Source organism: Maniola jurtina, chromosome 4, assembly GCF_905333055.1.
Source record: "Maniola jurtina chromosome 4, ilManJurt1.1, whole genome shotgun sequence".
Taxonomy (NCBI): domain Eukaryota; kingdom Metazoa; phylum Arthropoda; class Insecta; order Lepidoptera; family Nymphalidae; genus Maniola; species Maniola jurtina.
This window is the reverse complement of record NC_060032.1, coordinates 8,355,599-8,377,892: the sequence shown is the minus strand read 5'-3', so window position 1 is coordinate 8,377,892 and position 22,294 is coordinate 8,355,599. Positions and strand designations below refer to the sequence as shown.

At 35.8% G+C, this 22,294-nt stretch overlaps 1 protein-coding gene across 2 annotated transcripts in view; it reads left to right on the top strand.

Annotated features, from left to right (window-relative positions):
* Positions 1-5,128: 5,128 nt before the first annotated feature.
* LOC123864230 (ATP-binding cassette sub-family C member 4) overlaps positions 5,129-22,294 on the top strand; it is a 46,687-nt gene continuing 29,521 nt past the window's right edge. For both annotated transcript variants that reach the window (XM_045904517.1, XM_045904516.1), the window contains exon 1: positions 5,129-5,567. In XM_045904517.1, the coding sequence (XP_045760473.1) occupies positions 5,344-5,567 (224 nt within the window). In that variant the 5' untranslated portion in view covers positions 5,129-5,343. The remainder of the gene's footprint in view (positions 5,568-22,294) is intronic.

Sequence of the window (22,294 nt, the reverse complement as noted above, 5' to 3'; positions counted from 1 at the left end):
ATTTATTTTTAGATGCGCAAGTTTTTTAATGTTTCTTTCACCGTATACGCGAAAAGTTGGTAAGTAAGTACCTATAGATTTGAGGCTGGAAAAACTTCGCATATAGCACGCGCTAGGTGCTGCAATAAAATAGCGGGGTATTTTTCCAACATGTAAAGGAGTTTGTTTTCTTACAATAACCTCGTGGTTTATTCACTAACCTCGTGGGAACTCTTAATCGATCTTCAGGATACAAGCGTCTTTTTATCAAGTAGATGGATCCAACTTGGTCCACGTGGATTTAGATATGTTCCTTCGATTTATTTATTATTATTTATTTATTTAATTAATTATTTAATTAGAACGGACCTTTTAAGTCCAATTACACTAATTAAATTAAATTACGCACTAAAAATAAATACAGAAAAAAAAAAAAAGTCAATAATCAAATATGTCAACTACAAATTCTCACAAAAGTGCAGGATCTGACCTATGAGGTCAGCCCATTTGTCAGCAAATATGTCACAGCGAGGGGACTCCTTCAGCAGCGCGTTCAGCGCTGCCAAAGTGCGCGGTATGGGAGACCTGGCGCGCGCTACCGTGCGACTAAACGGACTCACGAAAAACTTGCGGCGGCGGCGGAGGTAGCTATAATCAGTGGGTGCGTAAACGGAGCAGAGCTTGTTGTGCAGCTCAGAGCAGTCAATCACACCCCTAAGAATCTTGCAAATTGTACCAATTTGGTCGCACTCTCGTCGGGTTTTAAGCGAGTTGAAACCCAAGTGCCCTTGAAGAAATTTTGTGGGGTACATAAATGGGTAATACCCGTACAATCTCTTATATAAATACCTTAAAAAGGCTTTTTGGACCTTTTCAAGAAGCAAGATGTAAGTGCTTTCGTATGGATTCCAAATACAGGCGCTGGTTTCTAGCTTGGCACGAACCAAAGCATCAAATACTAGTTTTATCGTGTGACAATTTTGGAAATCTCGAGTATTTCGCAAAACAAATCCCAACCGTTTGAATGATTCGGAGGCGAGTGTAGTAATATGGTCATGGAATGTAAGTTTATGGTCAAATATTACTCCTAGATCCTTTATATTAGTTTGTCTGGGCAACTGAACCCCGTTCATATTATACGGGAAGTAAACTGGACACCTCTTGCGTCCAAAAGTCATAGCCGAACATTTATTGGTGTTGAACTCCATTCTGTTTTCGTCACTCCATTTGATGACAGCATCAATATCATTCTGAAGTTCAACACAGTCAGCCTCAGATTTTATTTCCATAAACAATTTCAGGTCATCAGCGTATAGCAAACACTTGGCCCTTTCAAGCACTGATGGTAGGTCATTGATCATTATCAGAAAAAGGAGAGGGCCAAGAATCGAGCCTTGACTGACGCCTGAACGAGTGTGGTAGGATTTGGATTCATACAAGCCAAGCCGCACAAATTGTTTCCGGTCTTGAAGATAATTTGCCATAAGTTGTAAGAGGTTGGGAGCGAAGCCAATCCTACTCAACTTGGATAATAATATATCATTGTTGACCCTGTCGAACGCTTTCCGAAAGTCAAAGTAAAGGACATCCACTTGTCCGCCACGATCTAAGCATTCGGAAATGTAGTCGACCAATGTCAATAGGTTACTATTAACCGATCGCTTACTCCTAAAGCCGTGCTGTTCGTCAGAGAGAAACACATTGACCTGCTTATAAATTATTTCATGTAGTATGCTCTCAAAAACTTTAGCCGGTGTAGACAGGATAGCTATAGGGCGAAAATCCTCAACAGCTACGGTATTACCAGTTTTAGGAATAGGCGTAACTCTTGACAGCTTCCATTGTGATGGGTAAGTACCAGATTTCAGAGATAGGTTAAATATATGGAAGAGGGGGAGTACAAAATAATTGGACTTCTTGAGTATAGACGGTGGAATTTCGTCCGGGCCTACAGAGCTATTAGGCTTCAACTTAGTAATACCACGCTTTACTTGCTGTGGAGAAAAATTCTGTACACATATCATATTACTGTTGCGGCAGTTGTCAGAGCTATTCGCCTCCGAAGCATTCAGTGCTGGAACTTCGGGGAGAAATACGCTTGCGAAAAAGTTCGCAAAAGCTTCGGCTGCTTTGGTTCCCACCAGGCGCTCACCATTGGAATCCACTGCTGGTTCGAAACCACCTTTAGATCGCAGACCCGAGACATGAGCCCAAAACTTTTGAGGATGCTTCCTGATGTTATGCTCGACATCTTTGATGTAAATTTTATAAGCAATGTTAATTCGATCATTAAGGCTGGACCTCATATCGGTGAATCTTTTGTAGTCTGAGTCCAACTGTGACTTTTTCCATATCCTATGTAATTTCAATTTACGTTCACAATCTCTGATTATGTCTTTTGTGAACCAAACCGGATAACGCCGAACTACCCTAGATCTTACCTTCTTGGGGATACAACTGTCAAATAAGTTATAGACGGTTTGATAAAAGCAATGAACTGCAGTATCTACATTAGTTGAGTCGATAACATTACTCCAGGAGGTTTCACAAAGTAACTGTGATAATGCCTCATGATCGCATTTTTTAAAATTCCAATCCCTAGCCCTACCAATATTACTAGGTTCCATGCGATCTCTGGGACGTTGAGTTTCAAAACTGAATGAGATATCTAGGGGTGGATGATATGCATCTGGGTTGACCATGCCCTCCGAGGAGTTAACCGACACTGTGACATTTTTTGCAAGGACCCGAACTAATATGACGTCTAACATCGAACCATGTGTGTTTACAATGTGGTTTTTTTCGGAAAGATTACAGTACGACACAAAATAACAAAAATAGTTTTTAACATTTTGAGAGGCACTATTAAGATTTAAATCGCCTAAAATAATAATAAATCCATTCAAGTTATTAATAAATGATTCTACTTTGCAAAACCAATCAAAATAGTCAGAGTCACTTGCACTTGGCTTGATATAAACGACACAAACATAAACAGAACGATTGCGTAGCGTAAAGACCACCCAGAGGTCCTCACCGGCATCAGTCTCGAGGTCTCGTAGGATCGATAGTCTCGAGGGATCGATAGGATAAGATAGGTACATCTGTGACGCAACTTTTTACTTAACCTAATGATGTCAACTCATGTAAACCTTTTCGACCAGAAAAGAAGAAAAATGATGAAAAAGAAAGATGCGAATTATAATCCTGTAGGTAGCTTTCACATACGAGTGATACAAAATGGAAAGGCAAATCTAAACAAGTTGTAGAGTAAACCATTTCCAGGCCCAAATCATAGAGAAAATCCATCTGATTAATATCAAAACCATAAACTTATTAGATCATAATACTATAAAAAGTTATCTTAAGTAGGTATGCCCCAGACAGAAACGCCGGCTGGTAGCGCTTCACGAATTATTATCAATAATATCTCTTTGTGCATGTATTGTCACCATTGAGTATGATGACCCCACTGCGCGTAACAATGCCCAATACGAGCACGGCCTAACAACTTCTCAGCTGAATAGGTATTTTCCATTTGTACAAAGATACGAGTTACATTCTATGTCTCTTGACCTAAGACAGATTATATTTTATGATGATATAAGTAAGTTAATAAAATAGTACTCAAAGTGTTTTTAAGCAATCAATCAAAATAAAAATTAATAAACAAATATTGAAATCAACTTTTCAATTATTCAAAATAAAAGTCATGAACGTTTCTATTGCAATAATTATGAACTTTTTGAAATTAAAAACTTCTTTATCTCGCGTTGGGCGATTTTGGGATGAATAAAACTTCAAGGTCGCGTCACCGAGATGCTAATGCTCGAATTATCGATAGATATACTATACATATAGAAACTAAACTAATGTTAGTGGTTTCAATTGACAAACTCTACACTATTTAAGAGGGGTCCCTCCGTCACTCGCTTCATACAAACGTAGTTCCAATTTCATTTGAATATTAAGCAACCAAAGTCCATGAAATTTTACAGACATATTCTAGAAACTAATATCTATGTCTGTGGTTTTCCAGATTTCTGTTCAAATATTCGGTTTCAAAGTTACGCGGTCTTAAAAATTTACATACAAATCTTTGAGCCACTGTAATTTTAAAACTACATGTTTTTAGAAAAATCTAAAGCACCACAGACACAGATATTAGTTTCTAGAATTTGTCTGCAAAATTTCACGAACTTTAGTTGCTTAATATTCAAATGAAATTGGAACTACGATTGTATGAAGCGAGTGGAAGCGAGTGACGGAGAGAGCCCTGTTAACAAAATCTATTGAAAATATTTTTTTTTTATCAAAATACTATATTTCCAGATGACGTCACAACATGACGGAAAATTCTTAGTTCGAACGCACATAGGATTGCGATTGAAAGCTACGCTTTTTATAATTTATTTACGATATAATTTTGTATACATGTTATGTGGGTGTATAATATTATATACCTATACCTAGATTGGTATTTAATTGTTCGCTGCAGACGCAGTTTATTTTTAACGTCACTTCCGTTCACTCTTGAATATCTTTAAATTGTAGGTACTATTCTCTTACTTCGCGTGCCTCCGACGAGAATACTTGACTAATTGATATGTGCTAGATACAGTAATGAAGTTCAAGGAACCACAAACTTAATTCGCTATAAAATCCACTAAAACAGACAAATACGTATGATACAACGTGCCATTAAAAACTATGAAATTAAATTAATCTGTGTAGAATTGCTACTTTTTTACGGCTTATCCGTATAGCTCATTTTGCCGGGTACAGAGATAGCTTGCATTCCGGGGACAGATATAAACTGTTTATCCCGGAAAAACAGAGAGTTCCCAAGGGATTTTTAAAAACCTAAATCCACCATCACGGCATCATCTAGTTACAATATAATATAAAACTCTTAAGAGCTTTCGCGATGATTTGAGCTTTTTTAATGTAATTCAACATGTAAAGGCCTGCTAGACTTTGAGAATGTTGGAAAAGGAAAAACTTGCATAAAATTCAGTTCTAAAGCTCTAGAGCTAATTTATTAGTGTTAATTAGGTTGAAAGGTACACGAGTCTTCGTCGGACAAGACGCTGGCGCCGTCCAAGCCCCATAGGTTCATATAAACGTGAAGAATCTGCGCGCGCCGCTCAGTGGGAGGAGGTTTGTGTTCGATCTGTGTCGTTCATTGTAAGGCGCGGCGCACGCGCACCCCGGCCCTTGCGCCAGAATCGCGATTTAAATTCTTTTGACAGTAAACCATGATTTTCTAACCGCATTGATACATACCTTATCGGGACGTCAGCGTGGACTTTTGGTCGAATAAAATTGTTTTTGTTCTTATTGTTAATTTATTAAAAAATAAATATGGTTAGTGGTAATACAAACCCCGGCGATCCAATGAAAATACCAGCAAAAAATCGTGAAAAGAAGACTAATAACTATATGCGAGCGAATATATTCTCCAGAACATGGTTCGTGTGGATGATGCCTACTTTCTGGAGGGGCTACAAGCGGGAGCTGTACGACTCTGATCTCACCCAACCTAAAGACAACCACCTCTCCGACAAACTTGGTGATCGCCTGGAAAAGTGAGTATACAAATTAATATACTTTAAACCTACTCATCATTTTCCATTCCTCATTGGCGAACATTCAGCAAATCTTCGGGGAACATTCGTTGGTGGGGCCGGCTTCACGTATTATTTGACATTCGCAAAACATTTGCCAAACATTCCTGTTGAGGCGGCAATTTGGCTCGTATCAAAGGAAATTAGTCTAAGATCCGGCCGCTTGAATCAGCAGATATCTGTTTTTTGGTGAAACTTTTTTTTTACTGATACATTATAGTAGAACAGCTTACAACAGGGTTGCTTGGCAAAATTTTGCCGCAATTCTTTATATTGTAATTTAAAAAAATTGATTTTAAACAAAAATTTATTATTAAGTAAAACAAACATTAATTAATTATTTATTAAGTAAAACAAATTAATTAATTAATTATTAAGTAAAACAAAATAATTAATTTTTAATTGGGGCTAGATTTTGCCAGGCAACCCTGCTGTAGCTGTCTATTCTACTATTATGTATTATTCATAAAAATTAATACAATAATAATCTATACAAAACGAACAGCTGCAGATCAAGGCAAGCGGCCGGATCTTGGAGTCTAAAATATTCGCCGAATCCCAAATGTGGTGGCTACACTGTCAACTGGCTAGATTTGCTGTTTGGCCAAATTTCGCCAAACTCGCCCAAACTCGAAACATTCGTGCAGTGGGGTCTCACCAAAATAAACACCTTCCTTAAACTTATAACTGTCGCAAAACACCTTAATTTTAATTTTACTATTTTGCGTTTTTAACTTTGTGCGTCTAAACGGAGGCAGGTTGTAACTCTGCATTTATATCAAAAGTTTTCATGTTTTGGAACACTCAGGTTTGACAACTGGTTTTCCCAATTTTCCCAGTGCTAATCTGCTGCTGATTTAAGAACGCTTTATCAGGGTTATCAAGCTCTTTATTTACTTTTTAACCCCCGACCCAAAAAGAGGGGTGTAATAAGTTTGACGTGTGTATCTGTGTATCTATCTGCGACATCGTAGCTCCTAAACTAATGAACCGATTTTAATTTAGTTTTTTTTTGTTTGAAAGGTGGCTTGATCGAAAGTGTTCTTAGCTATAATCTAAGAAAATCCGTTCAGCCGTTTGAAAGTTATCAGCTCTTTTCTAGTTACTGTAACCTTCACTTGTCGGGGGTGTAATAAATTTTTAATTTACACTTGTTATTATTAAATTAAGATCAGCCTGCCTAGTTCACTCTGCCTAAACTAATCGTATACCCTCCGGAATCCGAATGTCTTGTTTAAAAGTTTAGTATTTAAATGAGATTCTTGGGTGAATTAAGATTCGATTTCCAACACAGTGTTGAAATTGTTTTTCAAACAATATTATTGTAATGAATTCAATGTGCCTTTTGTCACACATCAAGAGCCGGAAAATCGAGATTACTACATTCAATACGGCTCATTTGACGCATTTGGTTTGGGTAGGTACCTAGTAAGTACATAATATAATTCATAGGCTATAATATTATGATAGTTGAAATGAAATGAAATTATTTATTTTGGCAAGCTGCAGCAAATGATGGTACATTGACGCCTGACGGGTAGTCTCTTCACATTTTGCCATTTATGTATGGCGTGCAAAATATGCAGTTAAACTCTTGGGTTACAATAAAAATTATTATATAATATATCATTGTAATTCATTCTCGGAGAATTTTATTTTTGCCATTGAATAAATTTCTGGCACGTTCTAGTTCTAATAGCTACTTTGTTTTTCATTTTTGAAGCAAAAGTTTTCATCTGTGTTATTAAAAGATTATTTGCTATTTTATATTTAAAGCTATTTTAAACAATAAAATAGCAGCTAACCCCTACATGCTATTTTACTATATATACCTACATATTATAAATACCATGTTTGCTTATAATATTTAGCATATTACATTGATAACTGCGGAAACTGATAAGTAGGTGTTTGCATAGTATATAATAAGTAAGTTTATATTTACACTTGCAATTGTTGTACACACATGGCTTCCTGATATTCTATCAGAAAATCACTTGTGTAATATTTTTCCTAGCCTTTCCTAGCATTTGTATGCATGTTATTTGTGATAATATTTGATAGATATATAGTATATATACGAACGAAATTAAATTTTCTAGGTTTAGAAATAGCCTTATTTTAAGGTAAATCGATTAACTGAATTTAGGTACCTAATATTTCATCGTTGTCGTCAAACAATAGCTGTCCACTGTTGGGCATAGATCTCTCGCAGTAGTTTGCTTAAACGCCGCGGTCTTGGGGTGCCTAAATCCAGCGACTCCCTGTGGGCTGTGACTCCCTATTACTAAACCTCCACAGTCCGTCCGTCCGTCTGTCTGTTAGCGAGCTGTATCTTGTGAACCGTAATAGGTAGAGAGTTGTAATGTTCACATAATGTGTATTTCTATTGCCGCTATAACAACAAATAATAAAAATTTCAAAATAACCGCCATGCAAAACTAAAACGCGTTATTCCTTGTACGTAGTACGATGGGACGGACGTACCCAACACGTATCACTTCATGTATTGCTTTTATACATGGCATAATATTGTATATCAAATCTTTGAAAAGAGCAACCGCCGAGTTTCTTGCTGGTTCTTCTCGGTAGGAAAGGCATTCCGAACCAGTGGTAGATGCTTTTGACGATTCAAAAGAACTTGTAAAAGTCTAATTGAATAAAATTATTTTGAATTTTGAGTTTTTGAATTTTACGTTCAAAAGCACACGACTGATTTTATTCCATAAAAATGAAAGTATTCTTCTATTTTACACAATTGAAAAACCTAAATGCATGCAGATGTATTTTCAAGCAAAAGCTGTAGGATTTTACATGATGAGGCTACACCGTTCTTTGTTATAATCAGTAGGCTGTGATTAAATGTTTTGTGGAATATTATACTGTAAGTAACGGGTACATGCCACGAAATAATCATTATTTTGTGGAATGTCTGCACCATTCTGAACTCTATTGTCGGTAACATAACACCTATCCAACAATTTTTCCTCGTATAACTACCAAGTGTTACATAGGCGCCGATTAATTATTTATTTTACCAAATATGTCTCTCTCTATTTATTTTTCAATAATAGCTGATAATTCATGGACAAATTTAATCACGTGAACTATACCTACCTACCTTGTAGATATAGGTACATACCTAAGCATGTTCTTTGTGATAAATGATATCAAATTATGCTATTTTATTTAATACTTTGTTTAATTTAACATTGTGCAACTTGGGACTTCAAAAATATGAGCAACGATTTTTCATGCATATTTTATTTATTTATTTTACTCGTCGGCAAAATTTTCACGCCTGTCTTGAAATACCTATAGTTATAGAGTACTTTTTCATCGACTCTATATAACTTAGGTAGCTGTTTCCCGCAGTAGTAAAGTGTGACATACAAATTAGCATTCTATGACTATTGCGTGCTAACTTTCCACGTAAAGGTAAACGCACACAAACGAAATGCCCAGAGGAAATGGAACCGCAAGAACCGAAGGAGTGGTAAGAAGAGCATTTTTTTTGAACTGAAAATGCGACTGATGTCAACAGAATCGGATACACCATAAAAATGCAGACAAACGCATTTTTGATACCTGTTTAAATTAAATGACGTGGTTTATGCGCTCTGGTGGCACTTACGCCTCTCACAGTGGTCTCTCGGTATGCGATCACCATAAGTAGTTAGTAAATTGACACGGATAGGTACTACATTTTTCACCTAGCCCAGAAGATATCAGTCACAATGGCTTTTAAACTGCAGGATACGACTATCTAGCAAATTTCTTACAGCCAATCATCCGTTTAAGTATCACGATTATTCAGACGATTTTCGGCAATTTTATATATGTACCGAAAACTGCGTGATTTCTGAACAGAATTGCGTATATTTTTATTTAATCGATAGAGGAACTTTGCGACATTGTCCTATAAAAGCCATTGACCACCAAAGCTCATGGGATTCAGAAAATGTCTGTTATAAAATGATATTGAAGGTATCTATACCAAGTAAAGACTTTGTCGTTGACTTCGAGAACCCAACTTCTCAATCCTGATGCTGTAAGGAATTGCATCCCTAAATCTTGGTGATGCCTCGGGGTTTTTAAAGGATCGTCCGTTTAAATGTTTACCCGGGGACGGGCTATTATGGTCCTGGGAAATCAAAAGCTCCCACGAGATTTCTAAAAACTTAAATCCACGCGGGAAAAGCTGCGGGCATAAGCTAGTATTAGAATAAAACTATTATCAAATACTGAGTCACATTTTGCAGCTTTCTTGCACCCACTTATACCTACTCATTACATAGATCTACTGAATGTGACCTTCAGAGCTGTGATATATTAAAAAAAAATTGTACTCAGTTATGCTTGGTTTTAATTTTTTATCTGATATTTAATAGGTATTAACATTAACTCATACAGAATAAAATAAAAGATGTATTTACATAAGTAATCTGCACATTAAAAAAATGTTGGCATGCTTTAATAATTGAATTGGCATAATTAAAGTTTAATTTATTACTAAGCGGGATGGGGAAGATACTTATCTACTGTTTTATAACTCTGCGAAAATAATATTTTCTTTGGAAACTGTATAATAATTTGTAGGTAAAGGTAAATGTGTAGGTATGTCTGCATTATCAATGCAATCTATATAATACATTAATATTAAGTATATTGCTTGACAACCACTTCAATAAAGCCCTCAAAATATGTAGGTACCTTCATTAATACAAATAGCAGATGACTATTTAAACACGTTACAAATATTATAATTTTGCATAAGTTGAAAATGGCCGACCATCCTGTGAATCCCAAGTGGATCGAACCAATAACAATGCTCATTCTTCAACGTTAAAAAATATACAAAATAATATATTTATTGACAAAACCAATGCTTTCCATGACAGAAGAATAATTGCATAAAAACAAAGGTAAATTAAAAATTTATAACACCCTCGACAAGTGAAGGTTACATTAACTAGAAAAGCGCTGATAACTTTCAAACGGCTGAACCAATTTTCTTTGATTATATTTAAGAAACACTCTCGATCAAGCAACCTTTCAAACAAAAAACTAAATTAAAATCGGTTCATTAGTTCACAAACTACGATGCCACAGACAGATGCACAGATACACACGTCAAACTTATAACACCCCTTTTCTTGGGTCGGGGGTTAATAAGCTTTATTGTTTAATTATTGCTAGTCGTGTATACTGTGAGTTATAATATCTTATCTATATTATACATATAATAAAATTGTAGAAAAGTGGTGTCTGTACAATGGAAATATATAAAAAAAAAGTAGCAGGGGTTGTTATTATATCGATGCCGATAGCCGAACCCGAAATTGTAATTAATTTTTTTTGTGTGTCTGTGTGTTTGTGCGCACTAATATCAGAAACGGCTTATTCGATTTAGATACGGTTTTCACTAATATATTGTAGTAAGCTTCACTTAACATTTAGTGTTTATTTCATGTCAATCGGTTTATAAATAAAAAAGTTATGTCAATTTAAAGAATCACGGCGAACATTTTTAACGTACAGAGTACGCACTACACGCCTCGCGCCTGAGCGTTCGTGGCTACATAAAGCGCGGTCACTATTCCACGCGAACGAAGTCGCGGGCACAGCTAGTCTTAAATTAAAAGGTAGCAATAAACCATGCATGATAGCAATACTCATTGCTCAGTGCTGGTTTTCAGATTGCGCCAAAAATATTGATTAATAAAATCAAATCAAATCGCTCCGCGCCTGTTGCGTCTCCTGTTTATTGATCAATATTAAATAAATACAGGGTAACTTAAAATAGGATCATTTAAAAAAAAAAAAAACACCACAAACGAAATGTCCTTTTAGAGTTTATCAATAACGAACAAACAAGCAAACAAATCTTTCCTTTTATAACATTAGTTTATAAGAAGATTTCACGAAAAAACCTTATATTAAGTAAGGGTAGTATATAAATGGGGCGATTCGGTCAGTTTTTACATAACGAGACTTAGTAGGTAACAGCAGCTGATGATAAATATACAAATCTTCATCTAAAAACAGCTGCTCTGGAAACTTTTTTTTTGACTGCCTCGTTAGTCTAGTAGATTATCATATTAGACGGTGGGTCGTAATGTCTCGGGTTCGATTCCTAGGTTGAGCCATGAAGTTATTCCTATCGAGAAATCGTCAGCAGCAACCCAAAGTTAAAAAGTTCACCTCGGGATTTCAACACGGAACCCTTCGTGTGTGAGTCCGACTCGCACTTAACCGGTTTTTATTAAATTGCTCAAAAGTGAACTTTATTAGTTCACTTTAAAGTAAACAACATGCGACTAAATAAAACCAAATAGGTTATTGCGTAGATATTTTTGGTTTAGATACAATATAACTTCTATAGAAAAAGCACAATATTAAATATAATACACTAAACAGAATTAACAGATAACACTATGTAATCCTTTGTTTGGTTGAACTAAAAAAAGTGTAACCAGAACGCTAGCAAAATCTTAAGGTTATTATTATAATGCCTAAATACAATCCAATATCTATACCCATTTGCCTTATTTTGTAGTTTTAGTGAATTTAGTTTTTTCAAGTCTGCAATGCGTTCAAAACTCGGGCAATGCCCCACCTACGACGCGGCATTGATCCCGAGTGGCCTATTTACGTAACGTTCTTTGACATCTAGCGTCAGTCAGATGTTTATTTGCAAAGTATTGTGAACTTTTAAATTACAGGATTTTTCTAATTATTCCGCATTTTTTGTGGTATCAGTAATCATAAAAATTTATTACCTGTCTTTGTTTTTGCTAGCGTTTTGGTTACACCTTCTACTTATAATGCACTAAACCGGATCAAACAGCTGCCTAAAAAATTGAACTATAAAATAATCGTATGAACAACTAAGACTAACGCGCATAGCCAAAGAAAACAACAAAAACTTCTAAGTGATACGAGTATGTCTAGTTTCCATCATCAGAATAATGACTGAATCATTTATGTTTATTTGAGGCTCTGTAAATTGTAAAAGAAGTGCGTAGACGTGCATTCCTTCTCGGGACGGGTAAAAAACTAGACCGAATTCCCTAGTCCCTACTCCCTAGTCTATATTTAGAAGCCTAAGATTACCTGAGACTGGGTGCGTTTACCTTAATAAGGAGCACGTTTTTATACCTGGTACGAGTATAAGCTTATACAGTAGGTAGTATTTATTCTAAATGAACTTGCTCTTTAATCGGAAACTGGTCTGACGGATTCTATCCTTCGGGATTTAAGGGCCTAGCTACCTTATTATAGAACGCTCAAAACAGTATGAGCTATAAAACAATCTTTTAAATTACACTTCAAAAAAAAAACAGAAAACCATCATTTTAGGTACTTGTTAAACATAAAATATTACTGCCTGCTACTGACGTAGGATTTTTAATTGTTTTCAACAAAAAAAGATAACTGTATTCTTCAAGCGCTTGACGGCTTGTCTGAGCACTGCTGACTGCACTGGATAGTGAGGCATATACAGCCTAGGCAGCATAGGCAGCTCACGAACGATATGACATTAGCACACACATCCATACCTATGTTTTTTATTATAAAATGTAGAAAAAAGTTTTATAATATCAACGACTTCAGTTTATTTTAACGTTTAAACTATTTAGTGAGTGATTTCCATTTATTAGTCGGGCTAACGTCGACTAAATAGGTACTCGTAAGGATAGCAGTCATATAGCAATCTATTCGGTTTATAATTTCAGTTTGCAAAATATTGTCATCGACAGATTTTTTTAATGATAACAAAATAACATAACAAAATCAAAAAAAATTGTCTTATTTGAAATAGAGACATCGTCTCTATTTTCCAGGCCGCATTTGAAGCACTAATTTCAAATCTTTTAGACACTTAAATCGCTGCTGCCTGTGCAGAAATACTTCAATAAAAGGTAGACTGAAAGGCTCGCAAAACCATCTGTGTTGTATTTGTTAGTGTTACATTTCTGCACAAGAATCCTACATTTTCGTATTGAGCAGCTCCGGACCGGACGTGCTAGACGTTTAGACACTACCCGGATCCGGTAGGGGCAAAAATGTTGCTGGGACCTGCAGATTCGCACTGCAATCCCTCGCAACATAACGTATTATTTCGTCAGATAGAATCTGTGGAATAAAATAATAATAATTTTATTAGACATGATGGCTTACGGATTAAATCCCATAGTGATTCCATGTTGAAATTCGACTTTTGTTACGCAATGCGGCATGGGCTTTTACATTGCAGATATTTTTTTTTACTTCAACGAGCTATTTTGCCATTTGCTAGCATACGCTCAAGGCTTCTATGTGTATAAAAGCACGTTGCGTCACTGTCGCCAGTGCACTAAATCTATAATATAAAAATGAATCGCAAAATGTGTTGGTAAGCGCATAACTCAACAACGCCTGGACCAATTTGGCCAAATCTTTTTTTAAAATGTTCGTTGAAGTTCAAGGATGGTTTTTACGGCGAGAAAAATTAGAATTATTGCTGGAAAAACCCTAAAAATAGCCCTTTTCTTTTTCCCATACAAATGATTTCTAACTAAAACGTAGTCAATTTGAGCTTTATTGCTATGGTATAAAGTTCATATTAAATTACAAGCACTCACTGTTGTCTAAGCAATGTAGGTGTGTTCCTAACGTCAAAGATCATATCTATCAAAACAATGTGCGTGTGTGCGTTGGAGCACAGAATTGCTTAGACAGAACTAAGGAGGAGAACTTAGAACTTGGAGGAGTTTAATGTCGCGTTCCGAAACTCGCGTTTCTTTTGTATTAGTTTCGGCACGCGAGATAAAATGCATCAGTTTCCACGTCATTACATCAGTCAAACAAAAATCGCGTTACAAATCTTTTTGACAGGACGAAGTCTGTCGGGTCAGCTAGTATTAAGATAAAAACTATTATTAGGATTTTAAAAATGGTGGTGTACCTCTAACTTTTCGAAATTATGAGTGTGTTAAGCAACTAAATATCACTTGATTTAACGGTGGAGGAAAACATCGTGACGAAACCTGCATGCATAAGAGTTCTCCATAATGTACTCAATGGAGTATTAAGTCAGAGCCACGATAGCTCAACGGTTAGAGGAGTGGACTGAAATTCGAAAGGTCGCCGATTCAAACCCCACCCGTTGCACTATTGTCATACCCACAACTAGCACAAGCTTTACGCTTAGTTGGAGGGGAAAAGTGGACTACTAGTCATCTCATGATAAACTTGGCTAATATTCTTTAAATTGGTAAAAGGCTGAAACCTTCTCATTGTGATTGATGATTATGCTAACTAGGTACTACTCGGTCAAGCTAAGTTTGCACCTCGCGTCGATTACGTCACATTGAGGCGGTACGGTATGCGAACCGTACTGACGCGACAAAATGCGACAAAACGACCACGCGAAGGAGGTGAGCGGGAAAATGGGAGAGGCGCCGCATTACAGCGAGGTGCAAACTTAGCGCGACCGAGTTGTATGAGTAATTCTGAATATTACAATTAATAACTGTATCTAGTCAAGTTTTTTCACATCTTAATTCAATCATATTATTATCATTGCCTAGCATAGATCTTAAGAATTTATGTAAATTTTATGTTTGAGATCACAAGTAATCATAAAATACCTACAATCTTCTCAAACATCACGATCTTGATATACTTGGGCGAGTGACTCAGGACAAGTACAACGTCGCGGAGTCGTGTCTCGCAGCGATACCGCCACGTTACGGCACAGTTGAAAGGCCCAACGAGGCGTTGCGGTCACTTCATGCAGCGATCCGTTCTGCCGTCCTAACGAAGAGAGCAATAACTAGGTTTCGACTACTTTCGAGATATTCGCGGTTATGATTAGCTACTTACAAATCGTAATATTACATATTGCAGTTTTGATAACCAACAGAACCGAAACTACTGAAGATACAAAAAAGACGTCTAAGGCGAAAATATAGAGCTCATTTTCCTGATTACGGATATGGTCTTAAGTCAATTTGTTCAAAAACTCGACTTATTGCACTCTTTGTTAGGACGGCAGCGTTGCAGTCTCGTGGCATGACGTCGCGACTCGCAACGACACGGCGGAATTATCGTTGTACCGTAGAGATTATCCGACGATTTTTTCTTATAATTATTATTATTATTTTTGATACCTAAATCCAATTACAATATAACTTTTAAAATATTTTGTTGTATAACACCTGTAAAGAATTGCATAATAAAGAAGTTTCACTCTGCAAACTATTTCTTTATCGTTTGTTTACTAATAAATATTTGTTGGCAGTTAAGGTCACCTGCTATTTTAAGTTTGACGTAACTGTTTCAATAAATACACATCTCACACGCAATCTCTACAAGTATATATTATCAAATTCTTTGTTTCATTGTTTGCACAATTAAAAATTATTTCAACCAACCAATCAGTGGTGGCGGCATTCGTTCCTCATACGAGGTTCGTTCAGATAGACCAGCGGCGTGGAGAGCTGAACAAAGAGCGTATTTAAAATTGAGTTTTAGGATATTGTAAGGCTTATTTTTCTTCAATGACAAGAGGATGCTCGAAGTTGTTCATAGTGGGTTCAGTGTGAAATATTAAAAAACAGCCGATTTGCTACTCTTTCGCTGTTTGTATGCTCTTTTATGCTCCAGCTGCTGACTTGCTGATTTACGTAGAAAAAAATGCTTTCCTATCTGGTTTATTTGAACGGACCCTTATCGAGAAATATGTGTACAATAATAACCATTGACTTATACATCAATGACAATAAGTTACAAAGCTGTATCATCTGTTTTATTTATTCACATTCAAAATTCAAAATTTTTTCATTCAATTAGACTTTCTCAAGTACTTTTGAATCGTCAAGAGCATCTACTACTGGTTCGCAATGCCTTTCCTACCGAGAAGAACCAGCAAGAAACTCGGCGGTTGCTATTGTCAAAGATTTGATATACAATATTAATTATAACATGTATACAAGTAGGTAATTAAAGCCCCGCGTATTGCTGGAGCGAGCTGCAGGTCAAATCCACGCTATTATATTTACTATTATCATTATCAATTTGTTCCGCTAAAATCAGTAGTAGGTAATCCTGTATATGTAGAGACCAGACTCGCTTATTAGACCTATTGAAAAGTTTTAAATTTTTAAAAGAAGTCAATATACTTAGATGACAAATATAGTCAGTGCGGCAGTCAATATTATTCCAAACCACATTGAATGAATATCACTACCCATATTATAAATGCAAAAGTGTGTTTGTTTGTTAGTTTGTCCTTCGGAATAGAGCAACGGATCGTCGCACTTTTTTGCATGAATATAGTTAAGGACCTGGGGAGTGTCATAGGCTACTTTTAGTCCTGGAAAACCAAAGCGTTTTTAAATATCTAAATCTACGTGGGTCAAGCGCTAATTTTTATGAATGGATTGGCAGACACAGAGCCACCTCGGTCCCTGTGGATATCTTCGTGACTAGATTTGACCATAACACATTTTACAGATTTTGACAGTAACCTCCCTCAAATTTTCAAAAAGAAAATAAAAAAAAATTCAAAAATAAGAATAAATTTATAACTGAATATATTATGTATACAAAAGGTAATGTAGTTCTATAATAACATTTTTTGGTGGCGGTGCCAATGAGGTGCCAATTTGGAGTCATAAACAATATTAAAAGTAGATGGTTGGCAACGGCTCCAAAAATGATATTATAGAACTAAGTACATTATCTCTTGTATGGTTGCATAATTTTCTTTTGATTTTTTTTTATTTTTTATTTGTTGCATCTACGCTTCTTCGTCGCATCAATCTGTATGGTCGAGCATATCACCGGTCTCGTCTGAAGTCAAGTTTGAAGTTCAAACATTGAGGACAATAACGCAATACAGCAAGCTTCCTGACCAATTTAACAGACTTTCCGGGTAATTGTGATTACATACCTTCTCATTGGGTAGGTAATGATGAGCTGTACTCCGACAACAGACGTGTACCACACAGGAACCGGACCGTCATTAACCAATTCAGAGTAGCACTTTGGAACCGTCCCATATTAGTAGGTATTAACGCAACACAGTAATATTATGTTAAAATACCGGCCAAGTGCGAGTTGGATTCGCAAACGAAGGATACGGTAATTTTGATTTTTTTTAGGGTTCCGTACCTCAAAAGGAAAAACGAAACCCTTATAGGATCACTTTGTTGTCTATCTATCTGTCTGTCTGTCCGTCTGTCCGTCCGTCCGTCCATTCGTCCGTCCGACCGTTTGTCCGTCCGTCGTTTCTGTCATTGGCAGGTAAGTAGGTCTTATAGCACAAGTAAAGGAAAAAATCCGAAAACCGTGAATCTGTGGTTACATCATTTAAATGTGTTTTAATTTTCAAAGTAAGATAATTATACCAAGTGGGGTATATTCTAAAACAGATTTTTATTTATTTTCATGCATGATAGTTTTTGATTTATCGTGCAAAATTTCGGAATAAATACCCGAGTACGGAACCCTCGGTACGCAAGTCTGACTCGCACTTGGCCGGTTTTTTTTTGTTATAGCGGCAATCGAAATACACACTCTGTGAAAATGTCTCTACTTATTACGGTTAATGAGATACAGCCCACAGACAGACAGCTGGACGGACAGTGGAGGTTTCCCCCTTCGGGTACGGAGCTCTAGAAACAAGTTCCATGCATAGGCACATTTCTACGTACAAGAGGGGTCTCTCCGTCACTCGCTTCATACAAACGTAGTTCCAATTTCATTTGAATATTAAGCAACCAAAGTCCATGAAATTTTGCAGACATATTCTAGAAACTAATATCTATGTCTGTGGTTTTCCAGATTTCTGTTAAAATATTCGGTTTCAAAGTTATGCGGTCTTAAAAAATTTACATACAAATCTTTGAGCCCCTGTAATTTTAAAACTACATATTTTTAGAAAAATTTAAAACACCACAACACAGATATTAGTATTCAAATGAAATTGGAACTACGATTGTATGAAGCGAGTGACGGAGAGAGCCCTGTTAACAATAAAATTATTTCCTGTCAGTATAGATATAAACCTTATCGTGACACGTTAGCCAGCGCGACACCAACCAGTTTCCAGTTTATATGCTAATTTATAGTATGTTATCAGTTATAGGAGTGCGAATACATTTTCCACGTTGAATTTCATTGCCATCAACTGATATTCCTCTCATTTACGAAATGTAAACATAAATGTAACAAAATAAAGTTCAAAACAAAACCCGGCTAAACCTATGTAGTAAAATTGTTTTTCTGTCGCAGTGTATTTTGTGTTGTATCTTCGATGAACTCAGAATTTTCTTGTCTTTCTTTGACATACCAGTGATACCACTCGATACTATAGCAAACACAAATCTAGAGACCCCAATTTTTTCGGGTGGTTTACCGCCAAAAAATGTAGCCTATGTCAACCGGCGAATCGATTGACACCTCATTCATCAAAATCGGCTCAGTAGTTTAAAGTTTTGGCGCTACGATAGAACATTACATACTTATTTACAAATACATACATAGATGGCTAAAACATAAACATTCTTTTTGGCTTTGCCGTAGTCAAGTAAAAATATATGGTCGATCAAAAGAATATCAATGTTTCATATTTTATGTAATGTAATTGCTTGCGTTTCTTTAGAAATGGCATAAGTACTTTCTTTATAATTTGATATAATATTATGATTTGACGATGAGTATTGAGCAGGTATCCAATGATGCACACTAATAGTGAAATCTGCGCTAATAAGAGATAAAGATCTGAGAAATAGTATAGTCTATATGACTTCAGCTATTCAATAACTCATCAGTTTCTACAGGGCATCACACCGAAAGTTGGCGTTGGGTTCCGTGGTAGAACATCAACTGTCAAACTCTTCTATAAAATCTTACAACAGTTCTGTAAGTTTATCTAAAGCAACGTAAGCATACAATCATTTCTCTGCTGTACATATCATTTAGGAGATAAAGTAAATGATTCAAAAGGCCGTGAGACGTAATCGGGCTAACACGTCCCGCCCTAATTCATTGCATGCCAACAACTAACGAACAGTTCTGCTCACTCTGGCAGCTGACATCACAGTGAATTCCTCCTCCTTTTTTCTCCTTTTGAATTCTTTTGAACACATTAAAATATTTAGGCTCGGATTCACCTTAAGCTTCACCTTAAGCTAAGGATTCATTTGTTTCATAACCACCAGATATGCACCAGATTGTCTAACGAATTTTGACATTTTGACTGATTTTCATTATACTACGATTATATGATTTTCAATACAAAAACTGTCGTAACGACATTAGGTTTTGTCTGGCGGTTGTAAAACAGGCCCTTAGTGCCCTTAGTAGCGAAGGTCAATTTCTCACCGAAACCAATTAAGAGGGGTCTCTCCGTCACTCGCTCCACACAAACGTAGTTCCAATTTCATTTGAATATTAAGCAACCAAAGTTCATGAAATTTTGCAGACATAATATTCTAGAAACTAATATCTAGGTATATGCCTGTGGTTTTCCAGATTTCTGTTAAAATATTCGGTTTCAAAGTTACGGACTCTTAAAAATTCACATACAAATCTTTGAGCTCCTGTAATTTTGAAACTACATTTTATTAGAAAAATCTAAAACACCATAGGCACAGATATTAGTTTGTAAAATATGTCTGCAAAATTTAATGGACTTTGGTTGCTTAATATTCAAATGAAATTGGAACTACGATTGTATGGAGTAAGTGATGGAGAGAGCCCCTGTTAATCGAGTATCGCAACAATATTTGGCCGAAGCCAAAGCCGAAGCAGGTAATAACTCCAAGATATTCGGTTCAAGATTGGCTAAAATTAAATTAAACAATGGGTTTATTTCTACTTTATGATAACTTTTGTCTTGTTGAACTAAAACACTTCGAAATAAATTCAATTATGATAGGTAAAATTATTTATATTATTAATTATCACATTATTTAAATAATTCAGACTCAGTTTTCCGTTGCACTCTCGCGCAGTCGTACATTGCTAGAGTCCCTGGCTTTTGCCAAAACTTCAAACAATTTTGCTGAAGCTGAAAGTTTGGCCGAAGATAGTTTTTTCGTTGAAGATGATCAAAAGTGGCTGGAGGTGGCCGAAGTCGAAGCTAAAAGATTTGGTCGGCTACTACTTGGCGTACTATGTTTTTTCTCTCTCTCCGGTCGTTCTTTCAGTGCTAAAGAGTGAGGCGAGAAATAGAACGGTAAAATGACACACAGACAGACAGACAGACAGACGGCAGAGGGACATTAAAAGGGATCCGTTTTTATCCTTTGTGTAGAGAACCCTAAAAAAGGATTGCACAATGTTAATTCAACATATTATTATACTACTAAAATCCATTAGACAAAATAAGAAAAAGAACATAATATTATTATTATACCTATTATGTTCATTATAAATCTGGCTATCAATAAAAATGTCACGATGTATCGCATACATAAAACTTATCTAGATATATTCGGATCAGGTTATTTTTAAATTATTTATTAATTTAGGTACCGGTTCAAGATTGTTTCTTATTAATATTTAATTTTATCATTAGGTACCCATTATCGTCTAGATTGTTCCTGCATCACGACATAGTGCGTGTTAACTTAGCAAACGATAATTCTACGTTACAAATAAATCCATACCTACTAATAGTATCATAAATCCGTTATCCAAAAATGTACCTGTCTGTGTGTCTGTGTACTATCCACGGTAGGTACATCAGTTTAACCGATTTGGACGTTTAGTACAGAGCTATAGTTTGCATCACCGGGATGGAAATTATAGCTGATATACAAAAATCCCGTGAAAACTCTTCGATTTTGCGAGACAAAATATTCTGTGTTTATCTCTCTCTCCCTCTCTCTCTCTCTATCTCTCTATGCCTCAAAATATCTCTGTGCCAAATGTTAAAAGATTAGTTTTGCGGTCGACCCGCGAAAAAAATACTTAAAAAACAGATAGACACACTTTCGCAGTCATAATATTAGTATGGATTGTATTATGGATTATTTAGGTACATTGTTCGAATACATTTATGACCTAAAGTTTTGTTTTAAATTATAATATACTACATAATAAATTTAGTAAATTTTCCTGCTTACATACCAGTAGGTAATTAATTATATTTTTATGGTAAGGTTTAAATAAATCTTAAGAAATTAATACAGCCATTTAATTTAAGCTGATAAAATTGAAGAATAAGTTTTTTTTTGTAACTTGTAATAATATTTGCATCTCTGTGTATACCCTAACGTTTCAAGCAAATAACGACGATTTGAATTAATTTGCTAACCGAAATGTTTCGGTAAAATCAACGATTCCACATATTTAAGCATAATTTATATACTTTGAATAAGTAATTAAGTTAGCCTATGCGTGCTTTTTATCCGACTACGGCAAAGATAAAAGGAAAGGTTATGATTTTAGCAGTCTATGTATGTATGTATGTATGTACCTATGTATGTATGTTCAGTATCAGATTCTGTGTTTTCCACAGTAGCGCCTAAACTACTGAGCCGATTTAGATGAATAGGGTGTCAATCAATTAGTTTTTTTATGGTTCGGGTGACATACCTAGGTTACATTTAAAATGACCTGACGGATGATACATCCAAAAATTCAAATTTTTAACTTCATGGGTCTCGAAACTTTTTTTGCTATTGTAT